This window comes from Teleopsis dalmanni, chromosome X, assembly GCF_002237135.1.
Source record: "Teleopsis dalmanni isolate 2A chromosome X, ASM223713v2, whole genome shotgun sequence".
Classification (NCBI taxonomy): Eukaryota; Metazoa; Arthropoda; class Insecta; order Diptera; family Diopsidae; genus Teleopsis; species Teleopsis dalmanni.
This window is the reverse complement of record NC_051848.1, coordinates 31,082,584-31,109,107: the sequence shown is the minus strand read 5'-3', so window position 1 is coordinate 31,109,107 and position 26,524 is coordinate 31,082,584. Positions and strand designations below refer to the sequence as shown.

Genomic DNA, 26,524 nt, shown 5'->3' with positions numbered 1-26,524 from the left:
TTGATTCATTTAAATGGCATTTTTTTCCCTCAGGTTAATGTCAAAGAACTTGACACCAAATTGGCTTACATACAAGTAACACATGTAATACCATTTTTCACTAAAGATGAACTCGATCAACGTTTGAATGAATTTGAACAGAATCACGATGTCGATACGTTTATGTATGAAACACCATTTACAAAATCCGGTGCTGCTAGAGGAAGCGTCGAAGAACAGTGGAAGCGTAAAACTGTTATAAAAAGTAAAGTTTGTTTATTAATCATAATTAGACACTAACAGAAAATTGTGTTTTATTCCAGCTACTTATTCATTTCCTTATGTGCTAAAACGAATATCCGTTAAATCGAGAGAAATTATAGAACTGAGTCCAATTGAAGTAGCTATTGATGAAATGCAGACTAAAGTTTCAGAACTAGAAGAGGTTATATTACCGCCAGCAGATGTAAAGAAATTACAACTACGTTTACAAGGTAGCATTGCAGTAACTGTAAATGCAGGACCTTTGGCCTATGCGCAAGCATTTTTGGATCCAAAAGTCGTTGAAAATTTCTCTGTTGATCGTGTCGAGGATTTAAAAGATGTTTTTAGGTAATGACTTTAAAGTAGAAACAAGTCATCTAATATATTTTTAATGTGAATTAGACTTTCAGTATTATTAGTTATTAAGTTTATTATATTTATTAATTTTATTATCGATGCATTGACGTAGCTAGAGTGTAGTCAAAGTAGGGTAGGAAGTAGAAAACAAATTTTGTGATTGAAAATGGTTATAATCCTTGAATTTTCGTTTATTGTTTTTAACTTTCTGTAAAAGTAACAAATAATAAAAAAATCGATAAGCACTGAAAATTATTACCAATAAAACACAGCCAAAGCAAAATATAGGTGGAACCTTGTAAAACCGTATTCAGAGTAATATTTTACAATGGAAACATCGCATTTTCATGCTATCAAAACATCCTCTGTTGTAGCCCACAGGGATGTGCTTTTGTAGTTTTTCGAAATTAACGAGTGGCTCTGGAGTATGGATCTGTCCGTTCTTGGCACTTGGTATTTTTTACTAGATATTAGCTAGGCTATGTATTTGCTATTTTGCGATAATTTTTGGGTATTTAATAACTTACCTGAGTAATTAATTGACTTTATAATTTAACTTTTGGTAAGAACTTCCAAATTGTCTATCAAATGTTGGATTCTTTAAAAGTGCACAATAATACCTTGTTTAGCTAGTCTATTGGCATTTATCATTTACCGTCTGTTTCCAGGTGACCTATCGACACTCAAATCCGCCGAGTTTTTTTGTTTGAGGACTTGAAAAAGAGAAATGTTTAATTTTGTTGATATATGCGTTATTAATACCTGAATACCTATATAACATATATAATTTCTACTTTTATGGTGTAATGCAAAATTTAAAAACTTATGTATATTAAATAATAATATTTTATTAATTAATATTTAATTTCAATTTAATTATAACTAATTTTCATATTTTCAGGGATTTTATTGGCGTTTGTCATACTGCATTGCAATTGAATGCACGTATGATTAGCAATGATCAAAAAGAATATCATTCTGCTTTAAAGGAAAACTATCAGAAACTATGTCAAGCACTTAGTGAGTTACTAGATGAACCATTCCAGCCGCTCGACGATAGCAGCATTAATACGCATCGCAATAGCATGGCTTTGTTCAATGCAATCAGTGGCGCTTCGAATAACTCAAGTAATGCCTAAAGGAATTGTTTTCACAAAAAGAAAAACAACTATTTTTTCATTAAACATTTGCTTAGGCTAAGCACTTTTATATGTGTTCTTAATATTAAAACAATATTGTTACAACTATTTAGTTTATATAAACAATTTTTATATACGTAATATATATAACAGTATGTAACAATATTTCATTAAACTAATCCTAATGATAAATGTTATTTAAATATTTAAAAAAATTAAATTAAATTATTTTGGTGATAGCAGTTAATTGTTACTAACAATTATGAGAAAATTTTACCCAACAGTACAGTAGTATAAACTATTTATATAGACTATAGTTAAAACATAATTTACACCCAACTAACTGATCACTTAGAAAAATTTTAAGTCTAAAACTATATAAACTAAATAAATAAAATATTTATATCATAAATAATTATTAAATGATATAAAATTATTATATTAATTAATATTGAATAAAGCACAATGCCAAATATGAGTAACGTTCTGTGTATGTAGCTTAGTGTTATGATATTATCATTTAAGGTGTGCAGTAGTAACATTGATCCATTGAAACTTTTTTCCGTATTTTTTTTATACACTAAAAAGAATTAAAATAAAACTAACCTATATTTTTGCTATAAATGTGGTAAAGGCTTTTGGTCTTAAAATTAAAACTAAAGATTTTAAATCATAAATTTTAAGCTTATTCTGTGTTCGGTGTATTGGTTAATTTTTTTAAATAAAATGGTTTAAAGTTTATATAGTATATTTATGTATTAAATTATTTTGAATGGTTGTTTTTGTTGTTAATTTATATGGCTTTGTTCATTTTATATATTTAAGTTGTAATGGCCAATTTTGAGTTACTAATGCTATTTTTTATGCCATTATTATTTATTATATAAATTAGGAAAAATGCTTTTAAAAAGTTTTTATTCAATTAATTTTCAAATAATATTTATCATTTAAAAGTTTATAATATTAATAAGTTTTAATGTAAAATTTCATAATATACTATATACTTTACTATATACAAATTATTTTTGAAATTATGCCATTAAAATTGTTTTTTTTTAAATTATTTTGATTTTTTTAGGTCTTGATTTTGCAGTTTATTAAACAACAATTTACACAACACACCCACTTGCACACACATATCTAAAAAAATATTTGAATTATGTACTCGAAAATCCTAAAACCCCACCCAGTTTCGTATGAACTAAACTAATTATTCGTGAAATAACAAATTAAATTCTGTAATATTTAACAAATATAAAATCAACATGTAATATTTTAACACAGACAGAAACACAATAGATGCTTAGTAAATTGTAAAAATGATTTAAATATATAACATTTTTAATTAATTAATTTATTATTACAAAAATTCACTTATTGTTATTTGTTTTATATATACATGTTTTAGTATTAATAATTTGTAAAAAAAAAACATTTTTGTTGAGAATTGTTTTTGAATAATTTGAATAATTGTAAACAATATGATTTTGTTTTTTTTGTATTATTTTTAATTGTATAAAATTTTTATTATTATTATTATATATTTTAATCACTTTAGAATATTTTTCAATTTATTGTAATATATATACGTATACATTATTTAATAATCTATACTATAATAACATAACTTGAAATATAATTGTTTAAATATTTCAATAACCTTTTATAATATTTAAATACTATCTGATAAGTATATATTTTAATTCCCTCAGAATTACATACTATTCATTTTTAAACTATCAAACAAAATTTACTATTATAATAGCTTTATTTGATATTTAATAAAATTATTTTTAAATTAAAATATTGATAATACTATAAATTTGAGATAATAACTTCCCAAATTATATTTTGTTTTATTTATTTTGATTATAAAGAAAAACAACATTAAATAATAATTATTTGTTTGTCTAATAATTTTTGTTAAATTATTCTGGTAATATTTTCTCTCTAAATTGACTAATCTATAAACTTAGAATCCATTTAAACTCGCGTATACTCGCGTTCGAACATTTAAATCGAAATGTTCGAAAATGCTGAAACTGCTCGAAGATGTTCTACTTTGTGCAAATAAAATAAATCAGGTATTATTTTGTTTTATATCCCTTATGATGTTCGATCATTTCCGAGAGGTTCACAGTGCAAGCACGATTCTGATTTTTTATTGATTAGACATTTCACAATAAATTTTGATGAGGGGAAACTAATATGGAGTGACGTAGGAGTAAGAATCAAGAAATTGATAAGAATGTTGAATGTTACTTGGTTTCAGGTGAAAAATCCTAATAATCAACGAATCGGAGATATAAAACAATAGGGATCAAGTTTATGTGGCCATTCGGGTATAAAAACAATAGGACGACATCATGTAGATTAAATTGTAGTTGAGGAGCATATTTGGAATATACGTCTATGTGTGACAAAGTAGCTTTTTAGTAGGTGATTATATCCTGACCTTGATTGTGCATAGTTCCTGCAGCACAAAGAAGACATCTTTCACTGTTAGAAATATTAGACGGGGATCTGATGAGGACGTTGCTATTATACAATTGTGATCTTGAGATGGATATAACTCTGGTATGAAGAGTGGAAAGCATTTACATATAGTCAATATTACTGTTGTTGCGTGGATTGAGGTAAAATTTTAAATACGAACATAACAGTGTTCCGGCATTTGGAGTATCGAATTACAAAACCCAACTTCTTCAGATATAAATGCGATTTACTAACCTAATATTAACTTACACAATTTGCATAAATGTAGACTATATTAAGTGTTTGGTCTTTTGAGAACATGACATATTTCTTCAGGAATTCTTGTGTATATTTTCTATATGTAGGTAACTCTAAAGGCCTTTTGTAAATGAGTAGCCATGAACGATATTATTAGCATTTCATTTCAGATTATGGAAATTAGTGCGACATAGTTTATAGGCAATTAATAATAACATTGAAATGGTTTATATTAAAAATTTTATACTAAAACTGTCGATATTTTCGACAATTAAATCTGTTAAATATGACTTATATGCCTTTACGTTTACTTTATTTGATGACACTAATCAATATTTTTTTTGGTATACTACTTCTAGTACTTTTCTTTCCTTGAGAGAAGTAAATATAATTTTATAATAATAGTATATAATTTTATAATTTTTATGATTTATGTAACTTATATAATATTTTATCATATGTCTATGATAAAATAATATATAATTCGGTTATTGTAAATTATATAAATCAGATAATAGAGTGATGAAAATAATAGATCTGTGCCTCGAGCTACTCGCAGTAACTTTGAGTAAGACTGTATATACACTGTATACACAAGTGCGTTCCACCAGCAAATTTTCGAGTAAATGAGAGTATCTGAGAGAGCGTAACATCCCTGTCGAAATTTGAAAATGCTACACAGACTTTACTTGCACTGGTGATCTCACCAGATCTTACACATATCTGTTCCATGAAAATATGTGTAAAAAGCAAAATTTGGCACTTTATTTGTGTTACGCTCTAAGTTTGTACTTTACTTCTATTTTACTCGAGTTTTACTACGAGTAGCTGGTGGAACAGACCTAATGTATCTGCAACAATGGAAATATCTGCGATAATGAAATACATAAGCGATATGTTTATAATTATTAATATGGTTTCAAAACAAGTTAGAAATCTTCGAAGTGGTAATTTGGAAACCTTTCTAAATACTTTAAAATATACTGAAATAATATTATAGCAAGTCAATATTAATTGCATTCTGCAAATATCGTAGTATGCTACAATCAGATTTTCTTTGCCAAAATTAGATTACCAGTAAAAATGATTATTTTTCTGTTTTAAAGAATTTGATAGTAAATGTTCGTCGGAAATGCCAAGATTTATACACATTAAATTTGTACCGTCAGCTACACATAGTATCTTGTAAAATTCAAGGAGTGACCGAGTCTACTTCTTATAGGCTCGAAAGTAGTCTATCTACGTTGGGTACAGCATAGCAAAAGCCGATTGAAAAACTTTTTTGTTAAAGTCGGTTTAATACAACCTATTTTCAATGTTCAGGGTTAAAATATGTGTGAAAAATAAAAAATAAATATAAAATTAAAATAAAATAATGAAATATATAAATGTAACTATTTTGTGATTTTTCTGATTTAGTTTTTATATTTATTTTCCGGATACTTTTTGAACATAATCTACATATACATATAAATTATATTTAACCGAATTCAGTTTATAATTTTAAATTTTATATAAATTAATAAAAATAATTATTTCAAACTTTATTTAAAAAAATAGTATTATCTTACCACTATTATAAACCTTGGGTTTACTTATTTTTTCAAGTCAAAAATAGTTCAAAAGTCTATGTTGTTACATTAACTCCGACCGTTGGTTTCAATCAATTGTTTAAGATGTTTAGTATTTATTAAGTATATATATATATATATATATATATATATATATATATATATATAAAAGTTGAACCATGACAAATTAAACATTGGATTATATTGTACATCGTACTTCTGTCACAAGTAACCCAAAATTTGTATTTCCTTCAGGCTCGCCTTGAAAAGGTTTGGCACTTAAAAGTTTAAGTTTTCTTCATTTCAAATACATAATATTATTAAAATTTTTATATATAACTGTTAATAAATTAATCTTATATAATTAAAATATGTTACAAATTAAATATTCTATTAAAAGTTTTATAAGTTTTTTTTTAAAAGCACCTCCAATTGAATTGTTGAAAAATTAGTTTAAATTTGCACTTTTTAATTATATTTCAGTACAACAAAACTATAGCCTTTTCTATATAAAAATAAATTATAAATATATATTATGTTAGGTTAGGTTAAATTTTACGTGTCGAAAAAAAAAACACAAAAGATTTTCATAAAAAGTATTAAAAAAATATTCTTCTATATATTTTTATTAAAGATATTTAGATTAGTAATAATTTTGTAACTTGTGTCTTCTTAATTATTAATATTTAATAAAATAGTAAATAATTATAAATATATATTAATTGACAACAAATGGAATATATACGTATATACAAAATATATGTTATAAAATATTTATATAAAATTTTTATATGTTCAAAATTAGTTTCTTATATTTATTATTATTAACAATTTAAATGTGTTTAACTATTAAAATTATTTTTTTTTTCAAATAAAATTAATTAATATAAATAATACAAAAAAGAAAAAAATGAAAAAGGTATTTAACAATAATCAAATTATGAAAACAGGAAAAAAAAGAATATGAATATAATAAATATTAGATATGAAAAATAAGATTAAAAGCAAGTCATAAAGTCTTAAATTTAGTATAATGTTTATATAAAACTATAAGTATTGAGTGTGTTATATACAAATGGATATTAAAAATTAATTAAAAAAAAATTGTCTTTAAATTAACAATTATTTAAAAAAATTAATTTCTTATATTATAGAGGGAAAACGAATTTTACAATTCAGGTAATAATGATATATCATTTTATTTCATTCGTTTTAAAAAAACTGAAAAAAAAAAATATACGTGTTCTCTATAATTTCTTTTTCCCATAAATAATTATATACTTTTTTTAAATACGATTCGATTTAATTGTTTTATATATACCATAAATTGGTATGCAAAATTAAATTGTTTTGTATACCATATACAATATTATTACGGAAGTGGGAGAATATGACTTCTTTTACATATACGTATATACACAATATTATTAAGAAGTTGACTTCATTTACATTCTCCACACTATATACTATATAATATATATATACTGATGATGAGTGAAGAGATGAATCCTTCCGTTTAGTACAACCACAATAGTTTTAAAAATATATTCAGAATAATTAATTATAATAGAATAATTTATTTAATAATTAATTTGACTGCATTATTAAAGTAGAATATTAACAATCACCGAATACTCTATAAAAGGAATTATTGAACATTCATTAAAACCTTAAAATTATAGTGTGTTATAAAGATAGTTGGTCAATAGTTACTCAATATGAGAAAAATAATTTTTCATTAGAATCATTTGTTTTGATTAATAATATAATAATAATAATATAAAATCCTAACACCATGGAGAATTTCTGTTTTGAGAAATTGGCCAATCTATATATCTTCTGTATCCGGATTTTGTTGTTTGTTAACTACTCCTTAAGTAATAGACCTTTTTCAAAAATTTTTTGACCAAACAGGGCACCACTGTCATCGCTTAGGCACCATATTCGCCAGATCTGGATCCCTGCGACTTTTTTCTATTCCCGAAACTTAAATTGCCCCTTCGTGGTGAGCGTTTTGAGTCGATTGAATCGGTAAAAGAAAATTCGCCAAAGGAACTAAAAGCCATACTTGCACGGGCTTACGAAAAATGTGTGGAAGATTGGGTTAAGCGTTGGGATATGTATGTGTATCGCTTCAGAAGGAGCATATTTTGAAGAAGATAAAATAAATTTGGAATAGAATTTAAATTTGTGTGTTTTCTTTACAAAATCCGAGTACTTTTTGAGCAGAAGGTATAATCAACATAATAAAATTAGCGCTTCTATTAGAAACCAAATAAACCACCAAATATCATTAAGAAGGTGAGATAAATCTTATCTTACAAAAAAAGATTGTGAATACTGTCAGTAGAGAAATATGTACTTACTAGTTTTTAGCATGATAAGGGCATGTTGCATATTGAATACATTAATTAAAATTAAAATCGAACAATAACATTATTGCAATAAATATATATTCTCAGTCACATAGGAACTAATTTTTGTTTTATCAATGTAATACATCAGCTTATAACTTTTCAGTTCCCATGATGAATATTTAGGAAATATTTATCGACTTGTTAAATCATTCACTGCAACCACCAAAGTACAAATAAATAGTAAGAAAATCTCATTTTAAGCCAACTATATACAATATTGTAGCGCACGAACTAATATGTGTGAGGGACTGGAGTATACAGGAGGATTACAGGAAGATTATTATATATAAGATAACCTTAACTAATCTTCCAATTTTTTTAAATAAGGAGTACTAAAAAACTATTGACTTGTAAGATTTTTATTGTATCAAGGGTTTATTTTATTGTTTTAGAAGAAACACCATATTTATCTCTTTTCAGGAGACTCTTTAACTTAATATTTGGGAGATATACGAATGTCAGTGTAACAACAATATTTTATATTAAAATGTAACAACAATTTACTTATGATTTTTAAACTTATTTTTAAAAAATAGTAGTAAAAGTAAATGAGAATTAAATTTTTTTTTGAAATAGAGTTTACTTATATATATTTAAGGATGAAACTATTGTAACGTGATGATCGTTTAACTAAACAATTAAATAAATTGTTGCAATTTCTAAGACTGAAACTTATGCGTTAGCTATTAAATCGAAAGTTTTAAATTAAATTATTTAATTTTTTATTAAAATAAAAAACATATAGATATATTAATAAATCGTTTTTATTATATATATGGAAGATGGAAAAAATAAATTAGCAACTACAATTTAGTACATACGAATTTTTATGTAGAGAGATAAAAAATGATGTAGAGATAAAAATTTTTGGTGTGATGTATGGTATAATATTAGGCCTGTTCCTGTACTGAAATATACTAAAATTCAAGTAAAAACTTACTTGTGAGAGTGAATTCATATTTCGTACAAAATTAATTTGCATTTTATTTAAAGAATTTCTCTTTAAGAAATATCCCGGTAGTTCGAAATCGCAAGGGAACAGCATTTCTTTACGAATAAGAGGGGTTTTCAAACTATCGAGGTTTCGATTTAGTGAGGTTAAAAAAGAAGAAAATACGAATTAACGGGGCTTTTACATTTCAGTTGGTCGATTTGGTTTGTTTATTCGTTATAAGTTATTCCTTACCGGCGTTGTCATCCTCACCGCTCTCATTATTAATAGCCGCAACTTTTTCCAAAATATTGTTATCTCTTAACATACCACATACAGTCACGTCAACATCAATGTTCACGAAATTAATGTTCGAAAAGGGTCACATTTTCAAAATTCTCACGTATACGGTCCCATAGATAATCTATGGTATATTGAATTGTTCGACTTGAGATAAATTCTTGTTTAAATCATTATTAAAACCACAAGCCGGGAAGTAGTTTTTTCCTTGAGGTAAAGTAACCCGGGTCCAGACGAAGAACCTGAGCATTGCAATGTGGTGGCTATAATGGTTAATTAGACGGAGGTTCGTATACGTTGTAGGACAGGAGAACAGATAGGTGATGTCATGGGGAGTATCAAAAATAATAAAATCGGTGACTGTTTTTTTTTTCTGTACTTATGTCAGCTAACTTTTTTTTGTCTAAACATAAATAAAAAAAAAATAATAGTTTCCTTTTTGCAACAATGTTTATTAAATTTTTAAACTAATAATCAAAAACAAAAACAAAAATATAACAATTTTGATTTAACAAAAATTCGTAAAATTATATTTAATGGAATTAATTTTAAATGACGAAATGCAAAATAAAAAATGTACAAGTTTCAAAAGAAGACTTTAAATGTTTTAAAACTAATTTTAAAAATAATTAAGTATTTCGAAATTATTAGTAAAATTTTGTTTTCTACTTTAATTGTTAAATAATTTAAATGCGGCGGTTAAAAGTGATTTTTTTATCGCAATTTTACTCTACTTTTTCTACAAATACTTTTTTTAATTATATTTTTTTAAATTATATATTTTTAAAAATTACTTGTAAATACTTTTAACAATTTTGTTTTTATGGATAATGTCCAAAATATTTATAATTATAAAATGCATTCATGAATGGTTTTTAAAATAATTTTTTTTTAAATTTTCTATTATAAATATTTCTTTTCTTATATATAGTTTTGTATCTCTTTTGCTTAGTTTTTTTTGTCATAATGGTAATAAACCACTTCTATTTATAACAACTCATAATCGGTATATATGCTATATATATACAAATACACATATATTTATACATGCATTTAAGTAGAACTTAAAGACGAACACCAGGATTGCGTGAGCGTACGAAGTTCAAGAGTTCATCAGAATCTTCGCAAACGAAGGGTTTTAAATGATGACAGGCAACATCGTGCCATTTAAGACCGTCGTTATAGAAATTATTAAGAATGGAGAGGCAAGATTCATCATTCCCTTGTGCAGCTTCACGGTTATCGGGTTGTGGTTGATTGTATCCACCAGTGTGAGACCAATCGCCAGTGTTGCGTTGAGATGTTGGACCGATTTTAGCACCAGAACCAGACCAGAACCAACCGTTCTCATTTGGTGGTTGTAAGTCAGGGCGATCACAGCCAGCGAAATTGCATTTACGACCTGAAGTCCAAATGTAGCGTACATTACCACGTGCTATGCGTTGTTTAATAAACTCGTTCTCTTGTGGTGTCTCCAATGAAACAGCATCCATACAATGACGACGACAGATATTACGTGCATCAAGCCAATCAACTTCAAGACTACGGGTAGGTGCATGTTCCCAACTGAAGAAGTATGAATGCGCAACACCACGTGCATCACGATAGGTAGCGTGACGTACACCTAAAAATTAATGAATAAATATTATTTTATGAGGAATATGTGTTACATTGAAAAATCATTATAAATTATAACTATATCAAAGCATTTATTTTTTTTACAAACTAGATACTTTTGCTTGTTTTTATTATTTACTTTAGTAAGAATTAATAAATTACAGTGTAGCCCTGTAACTTTAAAACGATTTATTATGCAAGGTAATTGTTAAGAAAGTGCTATAAATGCAGGATGTGATCCTCTCTTGCAAGAAACTTAAGAAGTAGCATCGGGTCCATTTTCAATATTTATGGATATTTTAATTTATTGTTATTACTACATATGTGAATAAATAAATGAATATGAAGATATCAAACTTATGATGTGTGGGTATTTCTTCTAAAGTTCTGCATAAATTCTGCAAGTGATTGCTTCTCAAAATAAAGGAAAGAAAATCATTACTTTGAAAGTGAAACATTTTCTCAACTTCCTTAGAATATTTTATGTACACTATGTACATTTTATAGTTTATTTTTTAATTACCATACTTTATTTATATATTTTAGATCGGGCTTCAGCACCTTAAGGATGACTATAACATAAATTATAGTCGAAATATTGATGCAAATAATATATATCTTTTAAATCTAATTAAAAAAGTTGTTAACTATTTAAGATTAACCAATCAGTCCTAACAAATATATATAAATTTTACTTTTATTACTTTAATATTGTGAAAACTTTATACTTACGATTAGCACAGCTACGTGGATCCGGTAGGGCTAGGCGCCGTTGAGCCAATGTAACAGTAGCACCGATTGCCAATAGCACCAAAGTACGTAAAAGTGACATGTTTCTTAGTTGAAAGTGGTTCTATGTAATTTCCCAGAACAACAAACACAGCACAGCTGATAAACGTAAACGATCCAACGATCCAATGAAGTGCGTCTACTGAAAAAGACAAGTGAACCGTACGAAAATTAAATTAAAAGTGAACCATTAGATGAAACGATAATGTAAATAAATCTAAATTCATATATGAAAATATGTACGTATATACTATTTATATATATGGTGTATAAAATTACTTTATGATGCTAAAAAATATAACAAATAATTTTATGATATTTTTTGTTGTTGTTGTAGCTCTCGAATGAATGTTTTTGCATTGTGCCTATTAGCGCTGTTTATTCACTTTTCTTTTTATCGGTCGTATATGGGTTACCCACCCGGTATAAGTCCATATGCATTTGATACACATAGTTTTTGTATGGTCGCACAATGCTCGTTCATGTACGGCATGACACACACCCATTTTACGGCTGAGTGAACTCACAAATTTACAGGTGTCCATCAAGCGATGGACAAAAAATGTTTACAATTTTCTTTACAGAGTAGTCAAATAGTTTTTACTAGAAAAAAAATCACTGATTGGAAATATTTTGTTTTTTTTTTTTGATGAGTTGCAGTTTTGAGTAATTTTGACTAAATTTGTTAATCTAACAATAGATCGGAAAAAATTGCCTTTATTACCTAGATTTGTATTTTTTATTAAATGAACTCTTTAGTAAAATAATTAATTTAAATTGCAATTTGTTTTATTTTATTTTTCTATTTTTTTTTTTGAAGATTTATAAGTGTTTATTTACCAAATAGAAAGAACTTACAATGAACCCGTCCCGTCACAATATATTTATAGCGTATTATTTACGCTCCTTTAAGTTAACGAAGGAATGCAATTTTAATTTGAATTTATCTTATCAATTCTGAAAGTTTAATTTATATTTGTTCTTTTTGTTTAAAATAATTTAATTTTAGTTTTTCAAATAATTTGATAATTTAATCAGAACTGCTACATTTAAATATTAATAAATTATTTAAGTGAATTAAGACGTTTACACTATCTCATTTAAGCCGACTAAATAAGTATAATTTTTCATATAAAATCTATACAAAAAAGGAGTAATGACTAGAAAGTAGTAATAGTTTAATTATTTATTTATAAATATATGTAGTATAAGCCACAAGTTAATCGGGATGGCAGTATGAATCCCTCACTTAAATGATATAAACTTTAAATTCTAATTGTTATAGTTATATACTCAACAATTCTTTCTTAGCGTGAAATTAAAGACTTGAATGTGAAAGATATGTGGTTTTATTATGCCAAAGCCAAAATCTATACAACACTTTTTGTTTTTGCTTTGTTTCCGGGATACATAAATATTTTCCGGGTATGTGAATACATGTTTTGGTAATACTTGACAACCAAGACAATGCTATTTGTCAAGACAGGACATTATTTTCTTGGATTACAGAAAGGATCGTGCTTATACAAACATGGATTATAAATTTTTACGCCTATAGTTTGGTATTAAGGCTGCTGCCTTCTTTTTAATTTAACGTTTTAACCTGGATTTCACTTAATAATGCCTATATTCTGAGTTGTTATATTCCAGAAGTAGTTATACTGTAATAACAACATTGGAGATTATGACTGAATCTTTGTTACAAGTCCTATCATTTTTGCTGTATATTACATATTGAAACCAATTGTTCCTATTTGATTGTTTGACCATTGTCTGGTCATAAGCCATGCACATATATATCCAATGATTTCTAGCGATATCAGATGCAGCTAAAACTTATACAGATTTTTAGTAGACATCATATATGATGTCAATGCTTCTTTACGAATCTTAAAAATGCTCAAAACTTTCTGAGGATTCCATCAAATTTTCAAGATCTTAAAATGTTTTATATTCCTTGATATCTACACTTTATACAACGCCATGCATGTATGTGCTACTTATGATATGCTAGTTACTTATGATAGTTCTGTAATCTTTTCATAACAGCGATGCTCAAATTATCGAAGATCTGAAAACCGAACACCCATTTACTTATCGTTGAGTAATTGCGAGGTATGTGCATACCAGTTATCGAAAACTGCCTCAAAAGGATCTACTACTGTGAGTTATTTTGTGGATAATATTTGAATGATTTACTATTTCACACATCATGCCACGGTGCAGATAATATCTTGAAATACAAATTTGCTCGAAATTTGAATTAAAAGTGTATTATATTTATATTATGTACTGTCGCAAAATCTAATAAACAACGAATATATTATTGTTAATTTAGATTTTATTTCTATAATTCGATAATAAATAGTAATAATAATAATGTTATAAAATAGACAACCTTGTATATTTGATGAACCTTGTTTGGTCGCTCCCTAATGGTAATGGTTTAGCCTTTATGCACTCCGACTAATTTGATCCCCTTTGCTTAGAGAAATTTTAATATATCGAGGAAACGAATCAGCTCTTTCCGAGGAAGTTTTTGAAGGTTTTCAGCTGCTAGTAAGTATACATCTAGAATTTTGTGTCACCTGTGCAACACAATTGGTGATCAAGTTCCCATATACTCTTTCTCATTACAGCAGAATCTGCATATAAATGTGCTGGATATAGCTTTTTTGTGTATGTGTTTATTGCGGGCACAATGGGCCATCATTTGAGCTCAAGTGGACTTTTTGGAATACAAGGCCGCCACTCCAACCTACCTACCTACCTATTGCAGGCAGAGTGGCCTGTTATTGTACCAGAGAATGACTTGAGATTCTTTTTGTTTAGGGTTAAGAATTTTTTTGAGTGACTCAGAATCACTCTCTAAGATAACATAGGCATATTTTTCTTTTAGCTACGAAACATGGTGATCTTCTGTGGATTTGCTTTATAAATGGATGCTTAAGAATTATTTTTCTGCAGTAAAATAATTTTAAACAAATAATTATAGGTAGTTAGTATTAAACTCAATATTAAAACGATATAAAAAAATGGAAGTATGATTAGATTGGTACATTACACAGTTTTGAGTTACAACCCTTATACTCGTAAAATACCTTAAGAAAGACTCGACAATACGTTGTGGAGGCCTTTAAACAACACGGAGTAGAATCGTCCTTATACAAATCACACAATCAATTAACTTACTATTATTAAAAGCAGTTTACAGATTAAATAAGATAATTTTTCTTGAAAGTTTAAGCTATAAAAAAGGAGTAAAATACGAAACTTCTCCATTAATTTTCAACTTGTGAAATATTTCTATGGTAGGCTTTGTACTGACAGTATGTTTAGTGATATTAAGTTTTCTAAATTAAGTTTCTTTCCAAACAAATCAATTATTTTAAAAAGTAATTAGTTCATCCATACCTAATACTTTGGTACTTGGTTACCGACCCACGGCTGCACATTATGGCATATCCAAGCAAAATGAAACCGTGTTTACAGATTTATTTTCCTATTCTGTTGAAGTTAATGAAAATGATGCAAGAGCATAGCTAATTTGGTAAAGTATCTAAACTTATGACTGACAAGTATAATATTGTATTGAAGGAACCTACGTATTAATCTCCGAGTTAGTGATCCATTAATAGTTAATTTATTATTTTGTTTTTGCTAATTTTAAATTGCATTAACTTATGACATCAGACGATTCGTATGCATTTATTATATTTAATTGATTTTAATATGTATAGATGCAAATTTTACCTTTATTGGCAATTACTAGTAAATGTTTTCACAATGGAGAGACTGCACAATATGTGGCGATATGCAATAAATTGCTGCAACATTAAGTATTGTAAGTCACTAAAGACTCAATTATGCAAAATCTTGGATTGCTTGTGCTTTTGTTGGCAACAATTTTTATTGTTTCTTTGTTTATTTTTCAAAAATATGTTCAATGAAGCGTTTCGTTTCACTAAAAACTCACATCGTATATGTTAAAGCGCAAAATCCATGAAATAGGTTTAAAGTTGAAATGCTTAATGTTCATTTAAATAATTAAAAAAAATATTAAATTTATATATTTTAAGTTAATTTAGAATGCAATTTATATTTATGCTTTCGCAATTTTATTTTGTGATTACTTCACAAAAGTCATGAGAACAGAATTTGATTGGGTATTTCATACAAATAAGATACTCAATCAAAATCAAAAAAAATACACGTGAAGAAAATCTATCTTTATATGATCTAAAGTTAGATTAAAAAGTTGCAACAGTTCCACTCTAAGACAAATACTGTCCATTAATATACCATTAAAGTAATCAGCTGCGAAAGAGCTAGAGCAGTGGTTCTCAACCCGTGGTTTGCGAGATGGTTAAAAATCAAATTTAACAGGTATGGATATATTATGGATTATAGTATGTATTATAGTTTATCCACTGAGACCTTAATTATTAGAAAAGAAGCATCAAAAATTTTCAATTAATTATATTCCTATTTTATAATCTATATAATGTATCTATGAACTTATACAATTCATTATACATTATACCAGAAATGCATACAGGTCGTTGGTCCTTAAAAGATTGGGAAACACTGAGCTAGACTAACAATTGTTTCCATTATGGTTAAATGTGTTATCTTTGTTTAACGGTTTGGTTTTCCTGATTCAGTTAATAAAATCCTATGTGTACCTCCGTTGTCAGTTCAGTAGAGAATTTTCTAGACCGTAAACTTTTAAGACTTCTAAAAATTAAAGTTGTTTTGTCTAGGGATAAATTAATTTGATAAATTAAGTTTTTAATAAATATATAGTCCGTTAGTTAAAATACGTCACCGCTGAAAGATCGACGTAATCTGTCTTCAGTACATAAGTACAAACAGTACTTCAGTAAGCGCACGAACTGTAGTTGTTGAAACCCAAAATATCTCTATCTAGTGTAGGATATATGGGAAATTTTGAATTCAGTTTCAATGGAGTTTTTAAAACCGAACACTTTTAATTTCTTCTTCGGATATGCTTTATTTGATCGACATTTTGAAAAACTGGCAATCTATATCATTTTAATTGTAAAACTCTTTTTTAAAATATATAGCAGAATGGATGCTACGGATTCGTTATTTGAATTCTATTTAGCGGACCCATTATCATAGGCTTCACGGGTAAAAAGTCAGGACTCTGCTAATAACTTTTTCTTCACTCTTCACATTGGCTATTAATGACCAAAATAGAAAGTTTTTTATTAAACATTGTAATCTCTCTCATATCAAAATCGTATCAGAACATATGATACGAGTATAACCTAGTACATTTTAAGAGGGTATTGTTTAAAACAATATTTCTAACCCTAACCTTACCACCGAAATTCTGTACTTGAAGTACTTGAGATAGTTCCTCTATGTTTTTGTTATATTATTAATAAAATATTTGTTTATATATTCATGATAAATAAAATTATTTTTTTTATATATTACTATTGTTATTATATTATTATTAATATTTTTATTATTATTATATATTTTAATTAAATATTATTATGTCTTCGCATTGAATTTCACAATTCAAGTTGCATATATATTAGGGAAATGTTGATGGTTATCAGCTATAAGTCATGTTGCGGTTAAATGTTGCAACCTAAAATGTATTGCAGCAACACACATACTAAGGGCTGTTGCAACATAATATGCAGCTTATATTGATTAATTTAGTACAAACTTTGACTTTTTGTCAAATTTTTAAATTAATTGCTTTTTTTTGTTTTTCAATCATATTTTATTTGCTATTTTTTCTACGTTGTAAAATTTAGTCAATTAATTTTTATTGTAAAATTGCTGCTGGATATTATTTTTGTGGTAATTTTTAAATTGCTACTGCTTTTTTATAATTAATTATTCAATTTATTTTTATGAGCTTTCGTTGATTTTCCATTTAATAACATTTCATTGTATTTTTTTTATTAGTTAATTTTTATTTTTACTTTACCATATTTAATTTTTATGATTGGATATAAGAATAAAAAATGTACAGATGTCAAGCAACATTACATTTAAAATTTGGGATATTAATATTGATATTAAAATAGGCAGATGTATAGTAATGGTTCAATAAATTAAAAGAAAATGAATTGGACTATATATGAATGGTATCAGTTAGTCATAAAAGAATTTAATGATATTCTTCTTCATTTGACTTAGCGATCAAAATTGATAGTATGTAAGTGTTACATTTTTGTCGTTTTTGAAAAAAGTACGGACCTAACCAACTCCAAACTAAATACTAAATCATATAGTGATTTCAAGAGTTCCTTGTGGACTTTTTTCAACTTTATTAGTTGACGTATCCACTAAGCGAAAACCAAGATTCATGACTGTAAAAAATTTGATGCTAAAATCTTCATCCAAACGTTGCTTCATCCAAACAAAAAATCAGCGCATGTTTTATGCATTGCATGATGATGATCCATATTATAAAATAGTCATATATTAAAATGAAATATTTAAATTTTTATCACTAGAAAGGTGTAAATAGTAAAAAGTAAAATAAAATAATAAATTATTATTAAAAGGATTTCAGAAATTGTCCCATACAAAATCACAAATATAATACTTCAGTAAAGTCTTACGCATAGTTCATTAGTTGTATGATTGATTAATTTGACATCTTTGGTTTTATTTAATTTTTTGTTTCTCTTACTAAATTTAAAAATATTTAATTCCATGAAAAAAAAATCCAAAAACAAGATATTACATAATGTATAGTTTCTTTGGTCTTTGGCCTCTGTCTAGCTGGCGGCGAATATTTGATTACCAAAGATACAAAGATACTCATATAAAGAAATAATTGCGAATTTGTTATCTAATAAGGAAATCGCCAAATATTTTCTCCATAAATTTCTTATACCATACATATTACTAATTCAACTAGTAGTTCAATTTACCTCAAGGTTTAAAGCTTATGTGAAACCATTAATAGAAAAGGATTGAAGATATTTGATGTCTATTAGATTTTAGAGTTAAAATAATTGGAGTTTTATTTTAATGTAATAAATAAATATATTTATATAATATGTGTATATTGCAGCTTTTTCAGATAACACAGCAGACCTCTTAACTCCTTATATTGAAAGTTGCTAAAAATTGGAAGAAAATGAATTAATTACACATCTTGTCTAGCTTGAGCTATCAGAATGAATAAGTCTTTTGGGAAAAGCTTCTTTGAATGTTTTTAGGATTGTTCACAAGCAAAGGTAAATTATAGAATTTTAAAATAATGGATATAATCTTAATAATATAAATTTTCTTGAAGGAATGTGGCACTAAAATGACATATTATCGGTATTTAATATATAGATGTAGACACTCTTCTATAATAACAGATGATTGTCTACTAATTAGGCATCACAACCAACTATACAAGGGTTTCATTACGGTATCTCCATGCATTAACTAATATGTAATTGATTTCTCTTGGATTAGTTTTAGAAATAACTATTATTACGTCAATTCTTATTATTTAATTTTTGTTATAATCAGTGTCCATGCTATAATTCGTAGACCAATGAATAGGTGAGGTTATTTCTTTAGTCAATATTGTCATCCGATTCGCAACATATTTGGATTGTTTTTTGTCTTTGGGGATACATTGGATATTATTGTATTTTGTTATTTAGTACTTCAAGTTTATGATCAGTACAATTACCGTTGGAATTACAAAAGATTTCAGTAACATTTATAATAATGTGCTTAATTTACTTCATTAGAACTAACTCAGTTCTTCATTTAATGTCCAAAGAAAATTATAAAATACTTCAATTAAAAATATATTAAAATTATTTAATGTAATTATTCAAATTGTAGTTATATTAAGTAGTAGACAAATTGTTTTACTTAAATTAAAAGAATTAAATTACAAATTAAATTCTTAAATCACAAATGACAAATTAAGAAAGTTACAAAAATTTTTTATAGCGACTCTTGTATATCAGCGAGACTCATCGAACAGGAAACTTGGATATTATTAAGCGGAGCCTATTGAATATTGTCGGAAAAGTTTTTGGCAAACAGAAATGGACGACTAATGTCTAAAATAACTGGAGACTTCAACATTGCAAAGTCATATAAAAAATGTCCCGAAGAAATCTGTGAAGAATGTTAGACATTATAATTGGTGCTGAAAGATGGTCTTTTAATAATCGGCATCAGAAATCGGCAATGTAGTCACCAGTGAAAAAATTACACTTTTAGAGTATCAGAATTATATTGGCCTTCTATTCGATACTTTAAAGGGAATTGCTTAGAGTAAGGGCAATTCTTTATAGGAAATTGCTCAGAATTTATGACGGAAGGTCAGTTTCAAAGCGCAGCGTAGTATCTTAAAATATTACAATTATTGTTGGTCAAAATTTTAAGAGTTCAACGAATTGCAATGCATGATAATGCACTATAAGAGAACTCATTATGGTACCTGAATACTTTATCAAAAAGGCATTATTCTTTTGAATTTCAATCACATTATTAATCTGATTTAGCTTCATGTAACTTCTGATTATTTCTTAACTAAAATTGGCGTTGAAAAGAAATCGTTATGAAATCATCTCTGTTATACTAAAGGCGATTCCAATCGAAGTGTTTCGATATATCCTCGGAAAACAGCTGGACTGTCTTGATTTGAAATAATAATGTTTAAAATAAACAAAAATAAAATGTCAAAACGTTTAAAGTTCGGCATTGTTTGTAGTAATCAATAGGGGTGCGCAGAAATAATCGAAGAGGATCCTTATTTAAGTATTTATAATTATTTTGTTTTTTTGCATTATTCCAATGCGGGATTGGCACTAATCATTTCTTGCCAATATATTATTAGTGATTATAACATAAACATGAAAGTTATTTAGCTTTATGTGCAGAATTAAAGATTCATTTAATAGTCACTCTTAATCACTGAAAGTGAAAAGCTATCAAGTTGGAATGACAAGCTCATATGCCTCATTGGATTGCTGTGCTTATTCACAGTGACAATGATTATGTCTTCAATATGAGTAATATATCTGTGTACAGTGGTATATAAAACTGTCAAATATTTAATGCTGTGTAATTATAGATGTATTTTTTCTCTTCACTTAATTTGCATTGAGTTACGTGGGCGGGGATTTACGCATGCGGGCAATTGCTTAAAAAACCGAAGCCCACATTTTAATTGCAAACTAATTAAAGCGAAATCTTACACTCAACGCAACATGAAATATTTATATGTCATAAGACCAACTGAAAGCAAGAGTAAAATAAATTTTTCGGATAGCTAGCGAAATGTGTGGAGTATCTACAATGATCACATGGGTATGACATAGGTGCAGTTTGCGTACCGTAGAACGGTCGCCGCCCGCTGCGTAACGGACGCATGCGCACAAATTTGTACGTCATTTGTATTTTGTTAAGTTTATCACTTTATTTATTATTATTTTTTTTTTGCTTTGCTTTTTTGAAATATAAACAATTGAGTTTGTTGAATATTTGCATTTTGTGTAAATTGAATTTTGAATATTTAATTTCAGTTATTTTACCATATGTAAATAACGTAAGTACGAATGCGTACGTGTAGTTGATACGCGGAAGCAAATTATTTGCTTAACTTTCTCCGGCTACGGCATGCCAATAAAGCATATAAGCTACTCGTGACTGACTAAGTCTAGGCTTGAAATGCTTGCCCAAAAATCTTTTGTTTATTATTATTAATGGTTCAAAAATATCTATTTATACATGCATATATATATAATGTGACATAAGCCTGGAAGCGTTTAAACTGTCTACCAACCACAAAAATAACAGTCAAAACACGAGACAATAACAGTTAAGCTGGCTGCCCATATATTTTCTGTTCCTTATCGTGCACGGTTGCAATCGGTTACGTGCTTTATCGCATCCACCATGCCAAGGCTTAGTGTGAAGATGACGTTGAGTGCGCTAAAAAGCCACGGAAATGGGTACCGATACGGTACGATATGGCAAGGTACGTTAAGCAAATTCGTCACACTCAATAACCCAAAAAAAAAAAACAAAAAAATAAAATAAAATATATTAAATAAATCAAAAAAAAAAAAATCCAATTGATATTTAATTGAATGTGTCGAAGTTGTGCTCGTTTAATCGTTGTTTTTATTAAATTTAACATTGCGTGATCTTTCGAACAGTCGAACACTTCTTCAGATACCACAATTTGTATTGGGGAAGGTCATGCAGCAACAATAATGAATCGTTGAAATCGTGCCAGCAACAACAACTTCAATGATTTGCATTTTTTTTTATTTGTTTAATAATTTTACTCAGTGAAAATGTTTGCCGTTCAATCGATTTGTGGTTTACTCTTTTTTTGTTAAATTTCAAATATTTTGATTCGATGGTGTCAGACGATTTGTAGTTTCTGCAGAAATAAACTTTTCTTTGCAACCGAAAATAATACGCTGGAGCATATATCACATAAAATAAGTCCATGAGTAACTCCTGATGATTTGCGGTTGCGTACTCATAAAGTCATAGTCTATTTCAACACAAAAGTATGTCAAATGTAAGGACTTGCCAGATGCAAGGGTTTTTGAAAGCGTTTGGATTTTTAATTTTATAACATTAAAAAGAATTATAGAAATATAAGTTCTTAGAGAAAGTTTACTATATAAAGTCCGGTTTTTCATTTTTTTAAAAGATTTTTATAATCAGGTGAGCTGGATCTTAATTCTCAATATTTGTTGTTAACTAATCTGAAACAGTTAGTTTCGAGAAAAAAGTTCTTCGTAAGATCTGACCCGCAACTAATGTTTGTGAGGCTACAATTACGCAAATTTTCTTTTGGTATACTGGTAAAGCTAAATTATTTTATTTTTACGGTATATCAAATAAATGAATTTAAATTGATAAATTAAAAAAACTAAATTTAACATTATAACCGTATTTAGGTATAATGTTATAATATATTTATAACAACAGCTATGAACATATGTATTTGTTTCTGCTGCCCTCCAATCTGTACAGAAATTTGTCTAGGCCCGCGATCGCATCTGGTCTGGACAGCCCTGCTCTAGAGGATCAAAGATATCCACTACAACAACGAGTTGTATCACGACATTGATATAATTTAGTTAATTAACGCTGAGTGTTGCGTTGGCTTAGTCTTGTCCTGAGAATGAATGAAGATGCTCCAACGAAAAAGATGTTTGAAACAATAGTTGGAGAAAGAAGGCGAAGTAGACCGTGTCTTCGGTGGAGTGCTCAAGTTGAGGGCGCTTTATGTTAATAGATTTAATTTTATTATATTTAATACTCTTTTATATTATATTGTTTTATTTTATTTTATTTTATTTTATTTTATTTTATTTTATTTTATTTTATTTTACTTTATAGCCTCCTTGTCGTAGTAAATAGATTGCACGGACTTAAATCAATAACTGAACACCGAAGGTGTAGGTAGTGTTAAGATATTGCGGACCATCGACACAACTGGTTGGTTCTCAGGAAACAAAGAGACTTTTCCTTCTAGTTGAATACAGCTAAATTAACTGTAAAATTATACTGGTCATTGGAAACATCTTAACAAGATAAGTCTTTCTGAGATAATAAAATATCGTCTGTGCTTAGAAGAATAAAAAACTTCTAGTTAAATGCATTTCGACTAATCGGCTTTAGTACGGATCAAAAGGATATTAGTCAGCCGTTAATTCTTATTCTTATCTGATATCAGAAAATCTCATAACAGATAATTTGACCATGATTTCTAAAGCTGATTGTTAGTTGCTGGTAAAATAGAACTTCTATGTTCGCAGCGCTTTGCTTAAGTGTAGACCCAAAACCCTAAATTCCATTGTATTCTATTTATTTTATCTATAGTTTTGCGATCGGAATGGTGTCATGTCAGTAGAATGCTCTCCAAACAGTCTTATATAAATATTATATTTAAATAAAAAATTATATTAAACACACAATACTTAATATTTTAAAGAAACTAATACCATTTCAATATAAAGTTTCAAATATACTGCCTAGTCTCTAAACGATATTGTTATTACCCTGTATTAAAATAAATAGTAAAAAAATGTATATTTTTTTTTTAAATATAGTAGAAAAAGATGTCTTTTAACCAATTGCGAAACAATGACATTAAATGATTATTTAACGTAAATTGTGGTTACGCATGCGCAATTTTTCATTATTAATGACGTGATTAAGCGTTTAAGACAGCTTACAACATTTTTCGATTTCGAACGATATTTTATATTTTATGTAATCGATTTAATTATTATTTAACAAACCGCATATAAAATAATTTCAATAAAAAATTGTACACTTGTTCAAAATATTTTGCTTAACCAAATTTGTTCATTAATTTGTTGAATATAATTAAATTTTTTAACTTATTGGAAATAAGCTATAGACATGCAAAAATTCACTAAATTATTTTATTGAAAAAAAAGGAGTCTTATTATGTTACATATCGATATTACATCAATTTTTAATGTCAAATTAATTTTTATATATATAGTATTTACAACGTTGATGAACAGAAGATTTATTATATGTTACATATCGATACTTTATCGAGTACTTATATCGAAAAAAAATTTATTTAAGTAAAAAGCGAAACATTTGTAAGCTATAATTCGATTATTTATTGATTATTAATGTTAAGATAGTTAGTTAGTTAGTTGTGGTGGAGGGAGGACGAATCCTCCCCAATTAGCTAAAAGAAAAAGGAAAGCCGTTTTGAATCCACAAAAAAACCTCGTAATAGTGGGTAGTAGATAGAGGGTCAACCTAGAACCAGCCAGAGGCATTAACAAAGGTAAGAATCTGGCTAATGCTAATGCTGGAGATATCGCTAAGTGAGTTGAAGAAGGGGGATTATGTTGAGATAATATTTAATTAAATTAAAAATGGTACAGTAGTTAAGGAAAGTTTTATTATGAGTTACATATCAAAATGTTATCGATAATTCATGTTAGAACAATTTTTTTTAAGTTATAAATGGGAAAGTAGTCAATAGCAGTTTTATTTTAAGTTATATATTGATACATTATCGGTATATATATCAGAGTAATATTTATTTAAGTTATAATTGGTACAATAGTTAAGGAAAGTTTTATTACAAGCTTATTATATTTAAAAGTTGTTGGGTATTCATGTCAGAATAATATTTATTTAAGTTATAAATGGAAAAGTAGCCAAAAGAAGTTTTATTATAAGTAATATATCGATACGTTAACGGTTAGTCATGTCAAATTAATATTTACATAAATAGCAATTAAAATGGTTTTAAACCGATTCTCTGATATCGATATTTTATTCATTGTTCATTTTGAAATAAAACTTATTTAACTAAAAAATGTTGAATTAATCCAGGGAAATTTTATTATACGCTTCATATTGATATGCTATCGGCCATTCGTGTAAAAATATGTATTTACATAGTAACTATGTAATACAAAAGTGAACAGAATAATATTTAGTTAAATTATAGCTAGTATACTAGTAAAAGAAAGTTTTAATATAAGCTACGTGTCGATACTTTATCGATAATTTATGTCCGATTTATATTCTTTTAGGTGGTATCTAAACAATTAGTGGAGAGAATTTGTTTGTGCGCTATATATCTATACCTTATAGATTATTATTATATTAATAATATTTTTTTATATATTAATAGTTTTATTTTATTTGAATTTAATTACTTTAAACTAATTTTTTTAGTTTTATTAAAAAATATTACACAAAAAAGTGTTATGTACATTGTTTCATTTCTGTTAATATGATAATACATACCTAGCAATATATGTTTCGATTATAATTGCAAAGAAAGGTCTTTAGTATATGTAAATTTAATATTACAATACGTTATATGTGATATATGTATTAATATAATCTTATTGTATACTCTTTCAACACACATGCGCTTCTTATAATTACCGTGAAAATAAATAATATTACCTACTACATATATATTTTTAAAATACAATTCTAAGACAGTCTGTCTGTTGCAGTCGATATTTATTGACACTTCATAAATCTGGATGATCTAATATTTATACAATTTCATTAAGTGATGACAGCCACACATTCTGTATGCTAGAAGTAATTGTTAAAAAACTATAAGCTATGTATATTATACCATATATATAATATATATGTGTAATATATACAAATATCTAGTTCTACAATTGAATTCAGAGAATATACTTTGTTGTTACCACAATGTGTATTTTTATAGCAATTTTATTAGTTTTAACAAAGTTTCTTTATTTTAGGTAAATATTTCTCGAAATCGATGAGACACCCATAATTATATTGAATTGACTTAAGCACAAACTGAATGATTCAAAACAAACAAATAATCTCAAAATTATAAAAAAAAGTTATCCGCAGCTTGACAGATACTACACTTTAATATCGATTTAT

The 26,524-nt window shown here is 27.1% G+C and overlaps 2 protein-coding genes across 5 annotated transcripts in view; one reads left to right on the top strand and one right to left on the bottom strand.

Moving 5' to 3' along the window:
* Positions 1-3,043, top strand: part of LOC119690081 (dedicator of cytokinesis protein 9) — a 72,372-nt gene extending 69,329 nt beyond the window's left edge. For 2 of the 3 annotated variants that reach the window (XM_038105073.1, XM_038105072.1), the window contains exons 12-15: positions 34-244; positions 303-591; positions 1,502-1,728; positions 2,818-3,043. In XM_038105073.1, the coding sequence (XP_037961001.1) occupies positions 34-244; positions 303-591; positions 1,502-1,728; positions 2,818-2,840 (750 nt within the window). In that variant the 3' untranslated portion in view covers positions 2,841-3,043. Of the gene's footprint in view, positions 1-33; positions 245-302; positions 592-1,501; positions 1,740-2,817 lie in introns of those variants that run through there. The other variant, XM_038105074.1, reaches the window with a different exon arrangement.
* Positions 3,044-10,643: 7,600 nt separating this feature from the next.
* Positions 10,644-26,524, bottom strand: part of LOC119690080 — a 34,498-nt gene continuing 18,617 nt past the window's right edge. The window contains exons 1-3 of one of the 2 annotated variants that reach the window (XM_038105070.1): positions 12,956-13,049; positions 12,041-12,239; positions 10,644-11,315 (exon numbers count right to left, since the gene is read on the bottom strand). In XM_038105070.1, the coding sequence (XP_037960998.1) occupies positions 10,756-11,315; positions 12,041-12,140 (660 nt within the window). In that variant the 5' untranslated portion in view covers positions 12,141-12,239; positions 12,956-13,049 and the 3' untranslated portion in view covers positions 10,644-10,755. Of the gene's footprint in view, positions 11,316-12,040; positions 12,240-12,955; positions 13,050-26,524 lie in introns of those variants that run through there. The other variant, XM_038105071.1, reaches the window with a different exon arrangement.